This window comes from Fusarium solani (assembly GCF_023522795.1).
Source record: "Fusarium solani strain SB1 chromosome Unknown bctg00000002, whole genome shotgun sequence".
In the NCBI taxonomy this organism is placed as follows: Eukaryota; Fungi; Ascomycota; class Sordariomycetes; order Hypocreales; family Nectriaceae; genus Fusarium; species Fusarium solani.
Window position 1 is genome coordinate 2187616 of NW_027072155.1, and position 15046 is coordinate 2202661.

A 15046-nucleotide genomic window follows, 5' to 3' on the forward strand; every position below is an offset into this window, starting at 1 on the left:
TTGTCGTGGTCGTTAAAAAGAAATGAAAATCAGGGTTGCTTGTTGATGATGAGCGCGGTGCTCAGCGGTGTAGTCGTGGTAGTTTGGGTGAATCAAGGCTGTGTTCAACACAACAATGGTGACACGGCGCACAAAGGCGATGACGGAGAAGAATGGGAAGGTCCAAGAGAACAATGAGTGAACAGTGTCTGCAATCCGGGCAGAACAAAGGGCGATTGGAATCGAATCACGCGCGGTGCTCAATGACGTCCCGTTCACCTCGTCCACGAGGTGCTTGTGCTCAGATGCAGATGGGGATGGAGCCAGGACTCGCTGGCGATCTCCAGGTTGACCGAAAAAGAGGATCTGCAAAGAGGGAGGGAGAAGAGATTGACCGAACGTCGTGAAGAAAAGCGAGTGCAAAGTTGAGAAAGGCAGGGCAGGCGGCAGACGATCGACGTTTGGCCCGCGCGGTGCTGGTGCTGTGCTATGTTGTGCTGTGCGAGGGAGGAATTAAGGCGCTTGTCGCAGCACACACGCAGACGAGAAAGGATGAGATCGGCAAAAACAAGGACGGCAGAGACCTATGTTTTGAATGATTTCAGAAAATGAAAAGAATGTTCCGTCCCAAGACCCAGAAACCGGGCACCGAGAAACAAACACGCGAGAGCGGCTGTGGCGGGCAGCTGGTGAGCAGTTGTCGTCGTCGTGATCGAATGAAACCGGAAGCAGCAGAAATGGACCAGCCTCGGGCGAGAATGGATTGTCTATAAGAGGACAATGGACCGATGAAAAATTGAAATGAAGGGGAGAATAAACCACCGTGAACAGCGCAAAGCACACGAGAGAGGAATGAAGGTATGACGCCTCCCAACTTGCACCTCGTGTGTGTTGAGGGCGGCCACAGCGATAATATGTAAACGGGCCCCCAGCCAGAGAAACGGACCGCTAGCTTGGCGCTGGATGGAAGGATTCACTGCGGTCGCCTGCTAGCCCAGCGGGGAGATGCTCACGTCCGTTCCCCTGGGGCCCTCGGATGATCCCTGTATCGCCTCCCCAGGGGGGGGTCTATCTCCACCCCTTGAAGGTTCTTCAAGATGCGAGTCAAGCTCGTGACTGGTTGGTTCATCCGTCTTCTTGGAGGGTGTGATTGTGTGTTCTAGCCTTCTTAGCCAAGACCCTCTTGGGGAATGGAGCCAACGGTCTGAGATATCCAATATTTCTTGCCTGACCACGTTTTTTTCCTCGTAGTGTCGCTCGTGGCGTCTTACACGAGAGCTGGAAGGACGCAAGGCGCAACGAACCAGCGACCGTTTAAGCGCTGGCGTCCTCCTTTGGCAGCGCCTCCAATAATCTCAGATAACCTTAGCAAAGCCATCGCCCTCTGCAGGCTACGGCTGGGGCGCTCGCAGCAACGGCTGGGCTGCGCTGGACTCCATGGCCACGCAGCGGTCTGGCCTATGGCACGTCAGATCTGCCAAGAATATCCCAGGCTCTCGGCCGCGAGCGAAGCGGGATCGCCAATCAATCCAGTGGCAGCCGGCGGTGCAACCCCCAAGCCTCTGAAACGGGCCTGGCTCAGGGGTGCCCTCCCCTTTGGTACCGCGCTCTTCAGGGGTCCGACGCTGTCACTGGTTGGCTCCGGGAGCGCCAAGACGACGCCGGTCCCTCTTCGCTTCGGCGCCTGCTGGCCACTCGATGCTCCGCACGCCGGCCGCGAGTGAGACGTCAACCTCGCGGAGGCATCCAGTCGAGAATGCCCGTGACGCTATCGTCGCCCCTCTCTTGTTTCTGTTTCTGTCTGTTCTGTTTGATGTTTGGACAGTCCCCTCTCGGCTCCGGCCCTCAATGGCTTTGTTTCCTGACGCAGTGCCGTCGCATGCGGACACTTTAGGGCCTGACTGAAACAATCTACGGCGAACACGGCAAACTTGGAGGGCTAGATCCGTCATTCATGCCATGAATCATGGGAATCAACTCAAGCACCGCCGCTCGCAATCCACCTGCCATTGTTCGACAGAACCCCTCCCACTCCGTCAGCTTCCGATCCGTGCCCCTTGTCAAGATTGTCGACTCCGACTCAGGCCAGGGCCTAGATAGCCCTGCAAAAGTCATCACCGCCAAGAGTGGGAGGCCGGCCCGCTGGCAATTGAAATCCTCGCCTTGTGGTTGATGGAATCTAGATTCGACGTCAGTTATCTCTACACCGGAAATATGCCCGCCGCCTCAGGTGGGCTGACGGCCTGCGAGCCTCTGCATCCTTCACTGCCAAAGCGGGATGAACAAGCAGGGACAAGCCTCTAGCACGTCGCAGGTTAGATGAACAAGTGCCAGATGCCCTCGCTTCCGCCGCCCTGGGATCTCTTGGTGCCGTCCCATGTCAGAAAAGGAAAGAAGAAAGAAGAAAAGATGACGGCCCGGCCTCCGGGTCCTGAACCTGATGCTTGCATCAATCCCGTCCAGCCACGCGGTGAACCATGAGACATGACGAAGCCGTCCTTGTGCCGTCCCGTCTTTGGACGTTGGCGAGCATTGGTCTTGATGCTTCCGTTTCGACTCACCTCGGCCCATTTCTACCCCAGGATCGATACAGGTCGGAGCCTGCCGGCATCTTTTACCGCGCCAGGGAATGGAATGCCGATTGTGGCATGTTGTCATCTGTGTTGGTGAACAGCACGGACTGAATCTCGAATGATCCCAGCATCGGGTTGATGACCATGGGCCACACAGATTCAAACTAGTTGTCCAGGGTAGCCGCCGGCGCCTACGCAGCCAGTCGTGGAAATCGTGTTGGATGTTCTACATATGCGGGATGACCGCGTTGATCCATCAATGATATCACTTGCTTCTATCTCTGTAGGAGGGGTGTTGGAGGCTATCTATTGGAGGCTTTGTTGGTGCCGTTACCCGGTAGGTGGTTTACTTCATGAGAAGCTTCAATGACGTGGAATACTGTACCAAGGGCTGGCGGTAAGGATCCCGCCTCGCGTGCCTGTCACACAGCAAGAAAGTGGCGGTTAAGAAACAGATAACATGAGATTTTAATTGTCATGACATGTCCCGGATAGATGTGAACAGGCCGTTCTTTGCTTCACTCTAGATGTTGACACAAGAGTTAGGTAATTAACTGAATGACGAGTGTCACAACACCCTATATAGGCAAAATGTGATTTCAGTTACCGGGAACTCAATCATAATACGCAACACCATTGGGTTATCCCACAGCAATTCAAGTCGGTATTGAATGTCCAAATGGCACAATACGCTGGTCACTCAACCGTTACATCCGCATAATCTACATCGGTGAAGGGTTTCGGTGTGCGGTGAGGCGCCACACCAAAACGCCACAACCTGCGCCACTCGGCCAGACGGCCAGGAACATTGAAACCTGAGGCATTCACTGATCGCTGCTCCGTGACGCTCCCGAACAACGCCGGAAATTTCCAGGAAGGCTATCACGAGCCGGCATTGAACATCGGTTGCACGGCCATTGCCCTCGACACAATGGGTTCCAGCGAGTCGAAACCTATCTCCGCACACGTGTGGAAGGCGTACGTCCCCCTCAATGCCCCAGAACCGACCCGATCATGCTCAATCGATGACTGACGGCTTTCCAATAAACAGCTCAGCGCCTAACGGCCTCTCACAAGACCTCGTCGACTCGCTACAGTCCAGTAACGAGGTACATTACCCCCCACCCGAGCCGCAGACCGAAACACGATTATAGTCTACTCGATTGAAACTAACAAACGTCTCCCCCACCAGACTGATGCCTCCCGCACCAAGATCTACGAGCTCCAGATCCAGGCCCGCGTGGCCGAGGAGCTCAAGAGCTCCAGCAGCAAGAGGCCGAGGCCCTCAAGGTCGCACACGACAAGCTAAACAGCGCCGAGTACAAGGAGGATGGAAGCCTGAGCCAGCACACCGTCAGCAAGGAGATCGAGGCGATGCGGAAGCGGCTCGAGGAGCGCAAGCAGGTGCGGCCCCTGCCCGAGGCCGTCGAGGGCGCGCGCAACGAGGTCATCCGATGCCTGCGGGAGCACGACCGGCGGCCGCTCGACTGCTGGCAGGAGGTGGAGAACTTCAAGGCCGAGGTCAAGAAGCTGGAGAAGTCTTGGGTCGAAAAGGTTGTGTCGTAAGAGATGGGGATGAGATAGAGGGGGAAAATGGATTCATCGGTATAGAGATATGGTGATGATGAGCCTTGGAAAGGTACGCACGTGTACATTATGACATTGGCGGCGATAAAGGCTGCGTTGAGGAATACAAAATGTACAGCAACTCATAACCCGACGAGCAGTCCTGTCTGCTCCTGACCCTCGACTTCCGCAGGTATATCGTCTTCCACTGAACCGTCTGCTTCACGCTTCTTCTGTAGCTCAGCTTTCCGCCGGAGGCCTTCGGCACGCTTCCTCTCTCGTCTCGCCGCCGCATCCTCCCACTCTTCTCCCTCCGGATTGCGACGCGGAGCCGGGGCAGATACGGCCTCCCGGAAGGCATCCCGGAACCGTCCAATGCGTTTTGTATTCTCAGCGAAACGCTCATTGGCAATGTTAATGAGTGTTCTAAGATACTCGGGTGATACCAGACGCAGATGGTGACCATCAACCTGGTGTCCGATGAGAGACTCAAAGGCGAGACCCATTGTGCGAATGGCCACCATGGGAGTAGCAGCATCCTTGCCGCTCGGGATGATGTTGAGAGCGCCAGACTCGCGGAAGCCGGCCTGAAAGGCACACTTGAGGAGGAGCTGGGCATGTTCTGGTGATGCCGTGAGGACGTGGAGGATCTACGTGATATCTCAGCATGATTGTTCTTGTATATTCTAACATACTGCGGCTGCTTACCATGGCCTCGAACTTGAAATGAATGAGTCTCCTCTCTTTGACTGTGCCAGTCACATACTGAACTGCATTCGAGTCCTCAAGCCCCAATGTACTGCTCCAGTCCTTGTTCTCATCCCCATCATCTGGCACCGGGTCGTGAGAGACGAATAACCATGTTCCTCCTGCACCCTTTCCACCAACGCCTGCTACTTGTTCATCATCTCCATTGGTCTCGGCAACCCTCCGGCCCTCGAGAAAGACACTGACTCGCCCCGCGCAACTGCTTGTCGTTACAAACCCTGTCGACTGGTTAATCTCGTCGATGAGGTCCCGGATCCCCTCGTCTACAGAGCCTTTTGGTGAAGCATCCGTGTACTCAGTGTTAGGAACAGAGAGCTGCTCGAGGATCTTTTTCTTCTCTTGTCGAGAAAAGCAGGCGGACAGGGAGTCGAGGGCCCTGCATTTTCGAGATACGTTTTTTTTGTTAGGCGGACGCAAGGCTGTGATTTGGGGGTGTCACGATGGACGATAATAGAGGGGCAAGGGTGTAGAGGTCTGTTAATGGAATATCGGTTGAAAGCGCTGGTGTGGTGATGTGCTGTTAGGGCGGCAACGCCTGCTCCTCATTGACGCGGGGTACTGTACTGGTCAAGTGCCTGCGGCTCCGACCGACCTCGTGATCACCGCTCACTTATCGCATCCAACTTCATACCTCACGACCTTGGTCACGACGTCGTTGATATTCACGCCCTCAAGGAGTTTGGTTGGTATCTTTCTTATTGAGTTCTATCTAGGAACTGAAGCAGCTTCTATCTGCCCGGTTTCTTGCGCGCTATTCCCTGCCCTTTCCTCAGGCTCCCTGCTATTTACCCAACGCCATCCCATGAATCCAGATACCATGAGCTTCTTTTATCGCCCGGTTCTGGCTGTTTCATCGACAAATTTTACCCCCAAACGCCTGATGCAATGCTTCAATCATTAAATCGTCAAAGATGTGCCCCTTGTGCGAGTGCACCTCATACGGCGGGCAGAGCCACCTGCTCGAGGGCCGCGGCCAGCTTCTCCTCCTGCTGCTTTTGCTCCATCTGGGCGAGGAACTCGGCATACCTCGACTTCTTGTTGTGGATGCCGCACTCGGTCTTGGCCTGGCCCTTCCAGCGACCGGCTCGCTCGTCCTCGCCCTCCTTGACGGGGACGGTCGAGTGCCAGTCGCCGACGGACTTGTAGCCCTGGTCGAGGAGGGCGTTGTAGGGGACATTGTGCTCCTTGATGTAGTCGTTGACTTGCTTGAAAGACCAAGTGGCCAGGGGGTTGATCTTGACGACGGCACGCTCATCATCGTACTCGATGATGGGGATGGAGCCACGGGCGGCGCCCTGAGATCGTCGACGACCGTTAAGCACGGCGGCGACCTTGAGCTCCTCATAGGCTCGCTGGAGGGGCTCGACCTTGACGATCCAGTCATACATCTCAGAGGCGGTGTTCCACATCTCCTTGCCGTACATGTCCTCGAACTCCTCAGCAGTGTTGACACCGTCAGGCTTGAAGATGTGCACGGGGACATTGGGGTATCGGGCCTTGACCCGGTCGACTAGGTCGTGTGTCTCCTGAAAGTGGTACAAGGTATCCAGGAAGATGAGGTCGACGGTGGGGGTGTTGGGGTGCTCCTTTTGAATCTTGGACAGCATGTCCATGGTGACGAGGCCGGTCAGGCCGAAGGCAGTCGACTGATACAGGTTGGGGAACATGACCTTGCAGAATCGGAGGATGTCCATGGGGTGCATGGTCTCGAGCATGTTGTTGAGGTGGTCGATGTGGGCCTTGGTGAGAGAGACCTGAGGGAGGATGGTTGATGATGAGGGCGATGAGTATTCCGAGTTCTGTCCAGAGACATAGCCTGACTCGCACTCGAGCTTGATGTCCTGAAAGGACGACTGCGAGGAGGACTGAGAGATGAAGGCGGGCATGTTGGCGGCGGATGAAGTATGGTACGAGGAGAGAGGTTGTTGTCTGAGGGGTTTCGGGAGCTGGGACAGTCGACGAGAGTACCCGGGGTTATATTCAACGGTGAGTTAAAGCGGATGCTTGGAGAAGCTCTGACACAGTTGATGACGCAAATATTGTGCTGACTGGATACAGGACAAGACTCGGAAGCACGTTGCAGGAGGCAAGACGGGGAAGATGACGAACACAACGATGAAGAGAGGGCAGTCAAATTCTTTAAGAGAGGGAGAGGCCTGCTGTGGTGGTCAAGGGGGGCTTTACATGCTCTGTCCGGGCGACCGCCCGCAGGCCCCCGGCCAGAGGCAGCCTTAGTAATTCGGAAACGCAACATTCGAGCCAACCGAACCCGAAAGCCACCAGTCTACGGTGCCTGTGATGCGCTCTGGGCGTGGAAAAGATGGGGAGCATCAATTGCGCCATCGCCGCCATGAGGATTGTCGTCTTCAGGCTGCGACTGGGACTGATCACGACATCGACGCTATGCCTTTCGCGATGGTGGGTGCCATGGCAGTAACGAAGGCTGATTGGCCTGTCGACCGGAGCCCTGAACTGGCGGCTGGTCGATGGGACCTGTTTTGCCTCACCATCGGCAGCGACAGCAAGGCGTGGGAGCCGCCGAGCCGGAGGTAGCGAATACTTCCGGGCCTACTGTTGACTGAAACCACGTCCGAGACTGCACGGCGCCGCCGGAAGAGACTTTTTTTTCCACCATGCGAATGGAGCAAGGGAGCATGGGGGGCTCCTGGTTGAGAAGCCGAGATTGGGCTGATTTGCATTTGGACATGATCTCATTGATACGGCTTTGTTGTTGTTGTGTTGTTCAAGATCTGGGGGTGAGGCGACAGATGCTGGAGCCGGGGTCTTGATCTATCAAAAGCCAATTTGAGCACGAGGGCAGTTTCCCCGCGATCATGTCATTCGGGGCGTGGGTTGCGAAATCCGCTCCCTCGGAGAAGAGTGCCTTTCTGATGTCGAATCTTTGTCGTAAGACTGAGCCATCGTGTCGCCACGGCCCTGATCGACCAAGACGCCTTGGACTGTAGTATCTGCGGGCTCCCACGCTTTCACCCACGCTCTAGACCGGTACGGGGGAAAAAAATCTCTAATTGAATTTTGTCGTCTTAATGATGACAACGGTATGAGCCTGTGGCCTATCATCTTGGCCCCTCGGAGTGCCGTTTGTCGGAGCGGCAATCGCTGTTGTCCCTGACGGACCGTCGGCACCGAGGAACCGCGACTGCCGAAAGAGCCCCTGCCCCAGCAAAGGCAATTGCGATGCGGGCCTCTCCGGCTTTTGGCGCTTGGATGATTTCGTGGGGATGCCGGGTAAGGATAAAAGTCTGTCCGAAACTCGCCTGCCTCAACTTTCCTTTCTCGTCTCGTCTCACGCAAGCCCCACTCTAAGCGACGGACAAGTCCCGAGAAAGTGCCGCCTCTGCTGACATATTCACCCAGCTTATTCACCAACAAGCGAATGCAGTCGAAAATCTGTTGGAAGACAACGTCATCTTCGTCTTATTCATGGTTCTTTAATAAGCTATGATTTCTAACAGGTCTTGCCATTGCGTCTCTCGAGGCGGCGATGATTGAGGATGGCACGGGCTGACATCTCTGCACACTCGACATGCACACTCAACAGGTGTAGATCGCGTCTACGAACATCTACGAGCTTAACCCGCGGACTATGTGCTGATGGGAATCTGGGAATATCGAATGCACTAACAACCAATCATAATACTAAATGGCAGAACCAAACGCTTCCCTATCTGTGCAATTAGGTTCAACACGAACCAACTTGGCTCAGTCGGTCAACTGCAACTCTATCACGTGACACAAATATCAACCCAGTTTCTGACATCACGGCGGGTTGGAATGATTGCTTATTCGCACCAATCATAATCCAAAATCCTTTGACAGAAGCCGCACGAGCCGCACCTACCAGTCTAAGCAAAACCCGCGCCGCACGAGCCATCGGACAGCAACGGCAACGGTTGGGCGGGGCACGGAGGGAACAGGCCGGGACAAGATCGTTCTACCAAGCAACCCAACCACTGACTGAACCTCTGGAGGTTGACTCGATCTTTGGGTTCGTCGCTGCCCGCGCCACCTCTATCGTGCTTCAGGCTGCTCCTAGCCCTCGTCAGCTGTCGTGACCCCCCCAAAAACAATCCCCGACCTATTCCCTTTCGTCAAGATCGCCCATTCGACAAGGGTAGCCGCAGAAATCTTCACGACCCCCGCGCACAGCACAATGGCAGACCAAGCGAGCCCCGCCAAACAGAATGCCGCACGGCCTCAGTTGACGAGCTCGATGAGGAGCAGCTCGTATCTCAGTGACCACCAGCAATATCGCCCTCCCCGACAGGAGCAGTCTCGACAGGACCAGTTCCATGGCATTGACACCGTTGTGGAAGACTCGGGCATCTCTGTTCATGCTCCTGTCCATCACACCAAGCCAATCCTGCCCTTCAATGGCGTTCCCTCTGATGAGAACCCCCCGACTGTGGTCGAGAGCGGCCTGAGCCATTCCTACTCACACCCCAATTGCGCTCCCCGAGCTGGCCAGAAGTCGGATCGTCTCATTGCGACACTCTTCTACAAGCCGAGGGAAGACCAGGCCTCACGATCACCTGTCAAGACCACTTTCGCAGACAGCAGTGAGGCTCTGCCTGCCAACCTGGCGCCCACCAACGACCCCAAGGAGTACCCCCTTGAGCCGCCCACTCAGGAATCTGAGCAGCTGGATCACATCTACGGCTCCTACATCTCGCCGCTATGCATCACCTCATTCCTCCATCTCATGTCTTCCTTCCCCCTTCCTCGAGACGCTGAAGAGCCTTATTCTTCTCACCGGTGTCTCGACAACCAGGAGCAGCCGCGCATTGTTGAGCTGACGCTCTCTCCTGCACCGGCTCCCGAGTACCTTGGGCTCGACGACCTGCGGAAGCATGAGATGATCTATAGGTTCGAGCAAGAGTGGAACGTGGATGTGATTCTTCAGCGTGATATCGTTTGGAGGCGTCACCCGCGCCTGGTCGTCTTCGACATGGACAGCACTCTCATCACTCAGGAGGTCATTGATCTCCTGGCTGACCACGTCAAGGATCCCCCAGATCTGCCTGCTCGAGTTGCTGAGATTACGCATCGTGCCATGATGGGCGAGCTTGAGTTTGAGGGCTCTTTCCGTGAGCGTGTTGCCCTGCTCAAGGGTCTTCCCGCTACCCTTTTCGAGGATCTGCGGCCGGTATTGGACGTTACCAAGGGCGTGCCCGAACTGATCAGGGCGTTGAAGCGACTTGGTATCAAGACGGCAGTTCTCTCTGGTGGCTTCCAGCCCCTGACTGGCTGGCTGGCTGGACAGCTGGGCATTGACTATGCGCACGCAAACCATGTGGTCATTGAAAACGAGAAGCTGACGGGCGAGGTGAAGGGTATCATTGTGGGCAAGGAGCGAAAGAGGGATCTCCTTGTGGAGATTGCTGCCAAGGAGGGCATCGACCTGTCTCAGGTTATCGCCGTTGGTGACGGTGCCAACGACTTGTTGATGATGGAGAAGGCAGGACTGGGAGTTGCTTGGAACGCGAAGCCGCGGGTGCAGATGGAAGCGAATGCTCGTCTGAACGGAGAGAGTTTGCTGGACCTCCTACACATTCTTGGCTTTTCTTCTGAAGAGATTGGGGATTTGATTGCGTGAGCGGTTGGAGTTGGGTAAAGAGAGTTGTCGCAAGATGTGAGAGGCTGGAGTTTTGGGTACGTGAAAACAGGCTGTTGCTGTGTTGGGCGGGTAGATACCAGATAAAAAAGAAAAAGGAAAACACTTGGTGATGTTGTCTCTTTACAAGCCGGAAGACGTAGTACTTGTTGTGCCTAGTTGAGTATGGCTTCAAATTGATGTCAGCCGTTCGTCCGGTTGGGAGTGAGCTGGAACTTGGATGGCCAAACTTGACAGTGACAATAAAGCAATTGACAACGAAACAAGCTGTAGTTACAGACACAAAGCTAGAAAATATTGTGGCGCGTCGTATGTGAACTATGGGTGGTTGCAAAACTCGAGCCCATCGCGTCCTTCGTCTTTCTTCTACACGGGGCTAGAGGATTGATCCAACTCGCTCTCCCCTCGGATTTCCCTACAGATACATGCTCGCGCGTGACAGCTTCCAAAAAATCCCTTTGCCGGCTCTTGCTTGCTCGCTCGCTCGCTTTAAGGGTAGCCGTCCTTGCCCCACTTGTTGAACTTGTCGTGAAGCTCGGCGGGGAGGGTGACGTTGGGGACGACGACGACGTTGAGGGCGCTGGGGGCGTCCTTGGGCTCCTGGCTGGGGTCACCACCGGGGTGGTACTTGTACTTGCCAGAGGAGCCGCTCTCCCAGGGGTGACCGTCCTTGGCGATGTTGACGGGAGACTCGGAGGTGGCGCCAGTGGGAGATCGGCCTGATGTTGGAGATGTGGTCAGCAATTGCTTCGATGACGGCAGTCCAATTGGGGCGTTCACGTACCGAAGTAGAAGCCAGCGCCGCCGAGGGCAGCGACCATGACACCGCCGAGGATCTGTGGTCGGTCAGCAATTGTCCAATTCCTCATGGTCGTGCGGTTCTCCCAGCCGGTGCACTGTCGGGTCCGGCCGAGGCATTATGACGCACCAGAAGCTCGGGGTTTTGACGGGTCTCCTTCTTGAGCTCAGCCTTCTGGTGAGCCTCCTGGAACCGGCGGGTGGTGGTGGTGAAGAAACGGCGGGCGACGACGCGGGAGGCCATTGTGACGATGGGCTTTGTGACTTGGATGGGGAATGAGAATCTTCGTCGGGGGAACTTGGGTTATGTTGAAGCTTTGAAGTTCTCGTATGATTTCGGGAGCCCGCCGTCTGCTAGTTTGCGAGGCACGCTATTGGCCAATGCCGGGGAACAGATGGGATCACGTGTCGAATCACGTTTGGAGCCGAGATGACGTCTTGGTGGTCGAGTTCCACCAGGATGTACAGGCGATCAAGAGCCAGTCATAAATGGAGGGGATTTGTGTCGCCATGTTTTATACAAAGGCTGCATGACTATTTATGTCCTGTTCTTAGCGTGCAGGCCGTCGAGGAACCAGGCACAACAAGATTCAGCGCCTGTCCCTGGCGGGGCGATTCGCTCATCGTGATGCGACGGCGCGCAGTGCCATTCTCGCCTTGGAAACTTTATGGGCCAGAGGGGAATGCTGTCATAAACTCTTGGTTGCCTATTCAACGTAATAGACTTTATCACGCCGAGGTTACAAGAAAGCAACTTGGACAGGCTGTCAAACGTCAGCGCAACGGGTTGCTGCAGAAGGTTACCGTTCCCAGTCGAGGTGACGTCTGCGGACATGTACATGATGTCCAAGACACTCAAGGGCCTCAACACTCGCTTGCAGAGAAAAAAGATTAATCGCTGTAATGCTTGCAGAAACCATTCACTGCCATCTCTCTTTTTGCATTGCAAAAGACGCCGCTAGCAGGGACTCTTCAAGCTAGCCCCTTACCAGGGGGACCGAGAGCAGCGCAGCACAACTTACATAAGGCTCTCGTGTGCAATGCAAGGTTTCTCTTGGAAGTTAACAAGGCCCATGCCCAAGCCCAAGCCGGCACGAAAAAAAGGAACGAGCATACAAACCACACTTGACTCCTCTTCCTCCTCATCGCCGAGTCCTTTCTTTTCTTACCCGCCCTTTCCGTTCCCTTTTTACGATACTTCTCTTCACTTCTTCTACGCGCTCTCTCTACCCGTCTTGCGACCCATTCTCATTCCCTCCCTCTCGAGTCCGTCCCTAATTTCCTACGATTCCAAACACGCCTCCTCGACACCCCTGTCTATCCCTTTAGTTGCTTGACTACCGCGAGACACGAGCCACCTGCCGGTCCTGCCGACTCTCACATTCAACCACCTGCCAGCCTCCCGACGGCTCACCACTGTACTGCCCAGACGGCCCCGAAAAGGTGGCGCTTGATGCGATCTTGAACGCGATAGTCGACGCGCGACCGTTCCTTTGACTCGAGAGACAATCCGTCAACTAGCACCCGGCGAACGACCCGCAAACGACACCATTACAAACCAACACCATGACTTCGAAGCCCGATGATGATGGCTTCCCAGCGCCTCACATCCCCCGTTCCGAGGTCCCCGGACCACCGAGTATCATCTCCTCTCGAATGACGGATATTGCAAGCGATGATGGGGGCGACTCAGAGGCGCACCGGAAGAGGATGAGTCTGCCGCGGAGCGCGGATGTGGCCTCGAGACCTGGAACAGCCCGGACCGGAGCATCATCAAGGGGAGCATGGCCAGGCCAGCTAGGAGGGAGGAAGACGTACGTTTCCGGAGTTCAGGCCAAGAGGGGGAGCATCGCGAGTTCGACTGCAGGATCTACAAGCCAAGCTCCGAGCTTGTCGACTCGAAGCCATGTCCCTTCACTTACGTCGCATGCCTTTTTCCGACCCATGAGTTCGCAGAAACTACAGGCGCAGAGAGGAGGATCACACCGCCCGCCAACCATGAGCCAGCAGACACCAGGCTCGCCAACTTCACCGACATCACCAACTTCGCCAGTCCTGGATGACCACGGCGCCGAAGCAGGCGGCAGCCAAGCCAGGCAAAGCATTATTTCGAACCCGATCGCTCAGGTGCAGCGCCCGACTAGCGACGACGAGAATATGCGACCTCCGCCATCTCGTGGCACCGAAATGACGGAACAGGAAACTCTGGACCGGATCACGGCAAACACAAGCCCAAGCCATGGACATTACCCAGCCGGAAGTCTGACGGATAGTGTCCGTCCTCTTCAAGGCAAACATTCGGCAGACCAAGGCCATTTTCAACACAGCATTGTTATTGACAAGAGCTACAAGGACCTATCAAACCTTCCGAGCCCTATCAAGTCTCCCCGATCGTTTCGCTCTAGTTTCCTTATGCCTGGTCGAAGCGAGCAAGGACAACAAGGCCAGAACCGCAGCACCGAAGGAGCCGAGAAGCTATCGTCCTCTGCATCATCACCGCAGCTTCGGCCTGTGGATTCCCAAGGACCACGCCATCCGCGGGTGCCTTCTAAGCCCAGCCAGAAATCCGACCTCGGCCGGGTTCACCAATATTTCGAGGGTAACACAGTATTCTGCCTAGGTGGGCGGTGGCAGAACACGAAGGAACGCCCGGTCAATATTGCGACAGGCTTCTTTGTCGTGATTCCCTGCGCCCTGTTCTTTGGGTTTGAGGCACCGTGGCTGTGGAAGAATATTTCGCCCGCCATTCCAATCATCTTCGCTTATCTGGCCTATATTTGTTTCTCCTCCTTTATTCATGCCTCTGTCTCGGACCCAGGGGTAAGTACCTAGCGAATCAGGTTTATGGAGGGAGTTCGGCGACTAACATTGGACAGATTCTTCCACGAAACCTTCACCAATTTCCGCCTGTTGATGACAACGATGACCCTCTCCAGCTCAGCCCCCCTACGACGGACTGGGCGTTGATCAAGTCAGCTGAATCAGCGACTGCTGCAATGGAAGTTCCGGTTAAGCACTGTCGGACGTGTAACATTTGGCGACCTCCGCGAGCCCACCATTGTCGCTTGTGCGACAACTGTGTCGAGACTCATGATCACCACTGCGTGTGGCTCAACAACTGCGTCGGAAAACGCAACTACCGATATTTCTTCACTTTTGTCTCATCAGCCACCATTCTCTCAGCCTACCTCATTGGTACCAGTCTTGCCCAGATCCTCATCTACAAGAATAGGGAAGGCATCTCATTTGGCAAGGCGATCGACCACTTCCGAGTTCCTTTTGCGCTAGTCTTTCTCGGATTCATCTGTTTTCTATATCCAGCAGCCTTGATGGGATACCACATCTTCTTGATGGCCCGAGGCGAGACGACAAGAGAGTACATGAACTCTCACAAGTTTATCAAAAAGGAGCGATTCAGGGCGTTTTCACAGGCCAACATCATCAAGAACTTTATCGTTGTCTTGTGCCGGCCGCGACAACCGACCTATTATCGGTTCAAGGCTCACTATCAAGAGGGTGACCAGCGGCTTGGTATCCGCAGGGACAAGCGGCCCAGGTCGAGCTCACAGGGACTGGAGATGCACAGCGTCAAGCCTGCAGCACAAAGCTTTCAGGGTCCAGTCTCATTGAGGAACGAAAACAACAGCCACAACAACCAATAACCACGGCGCTCATTAACGGGAAACTACTTCTTTTCCCACCCTCTCTCTTTACCCATTCTAGAACG

General features: G+C 55.2%; 6 protein-coding genes across 6 annotated transcripts; 4 read left to right on the top strand and 2 right to left on the bottom strand.

Annotated features, from left to right (window-relative positions):
- Positions 1-1076: 1076 nt before the first annotated feature.
- Positions 1077-1703, top strand: MRS44_004649 (uncharacterized protein; the record flags this gene model as incomplete). Its single annotated transcript, XM_065622280.1, has 2 exons — positions 1077-1098; positions 1231-1703. 2 exons carry the CDS (start codon positions 1077-1079, stop codon positions 1701-1703), a joined length of 495 nt encoding a protein of 164 aa, XP_065478352.1.
- Positions 1704-3483: 1780 nt separating this feature from the next.
- MRS44_004650 (uncharacterized protein) lies at positions 3484-4118 on the top strand (the record flags this gene model as incomplete). The annotated part of the gene is made up of 3 exons (XM_065622281.1): positions 3484-3530; positions 3604-3653; positions 3781-4118. The coding sequence occupies 3 exons, from the start codon at positions 3484-3486 to the stop codon at positions 4116-4118; spliced, it is 435 nt and encodes a 144-aa protein (XP_065478353.1).
- A 143-nt stretch (positions 4119-4261) lies between these two features.
- On the bottom strand, positions 4262-6772 carry MRS44_004651 (uncharacterized protein; the record flags this gene model as incomplete). The annotated part of the gene is made up of 4 exons (XM_065622282.1): positions 4262-4768; positions 4827-5262; positions 5518-5576; positions 5828-6772. 4 exons carry the CDS (start codon positions 6770-6772, stop codon positions 4262-4264), a joined length of 1947 nt encoding a protein of 648 aa, XP_065478354.1.
- Positions 6773-9060: 2288 nt separating this feature from the next.
- Positions 9061-10503, top strand: MRS44_004652 (uncharacterized protein; the record flags this gene model as incomplete). Its single annotated transcript, XM_046268833.2, has 1 exon — positions 9061-10503. One exon carries the CDS (start codon positions 9061-9063, stop codon positions 10501-10503), a length of 1443 nt encoding a protein of 480 aa, XP_046136210.1.
- Positions 10504-11010: 507 nt separating this feature from the next.
- On the bottom strand, positions 11011-11563 carry MRS44_004653 (uncharacterized protein; the record flags this gene model as incomplete). The annotated part of the gene is made up of 3 exons (XM_046268831.2): positions 11011-11240; positions 11306-11357; positions 11450-11563. 3 exons carry the CDS (start codon positions 11561-11563, stop codon positions 11011-11013), a joined length of 396 nt encoding a protein of 131 aa, XP_046136209.1.
- A 1322-nt stretch (positions 11564-12885) lies between these two features.
- On the top strand, positions 12886-14981 carry MRS44_004654 (uncharacterized protein; the record flags this gene model as incomplete). Its single annotated transcript, XM_046268832.2, has 2 exons — positions 12886-14139; positions 14196-14981. 2 exons carry the CDS (start codon positions 12886-12888, stop codon positions 14979-14981), a joined length of 2040 nt encoding a protein of 679 aa, XP_046136208.1.
- Between the last annotated feature and the right edge of the window lie 65 nt (positions 14982-15046).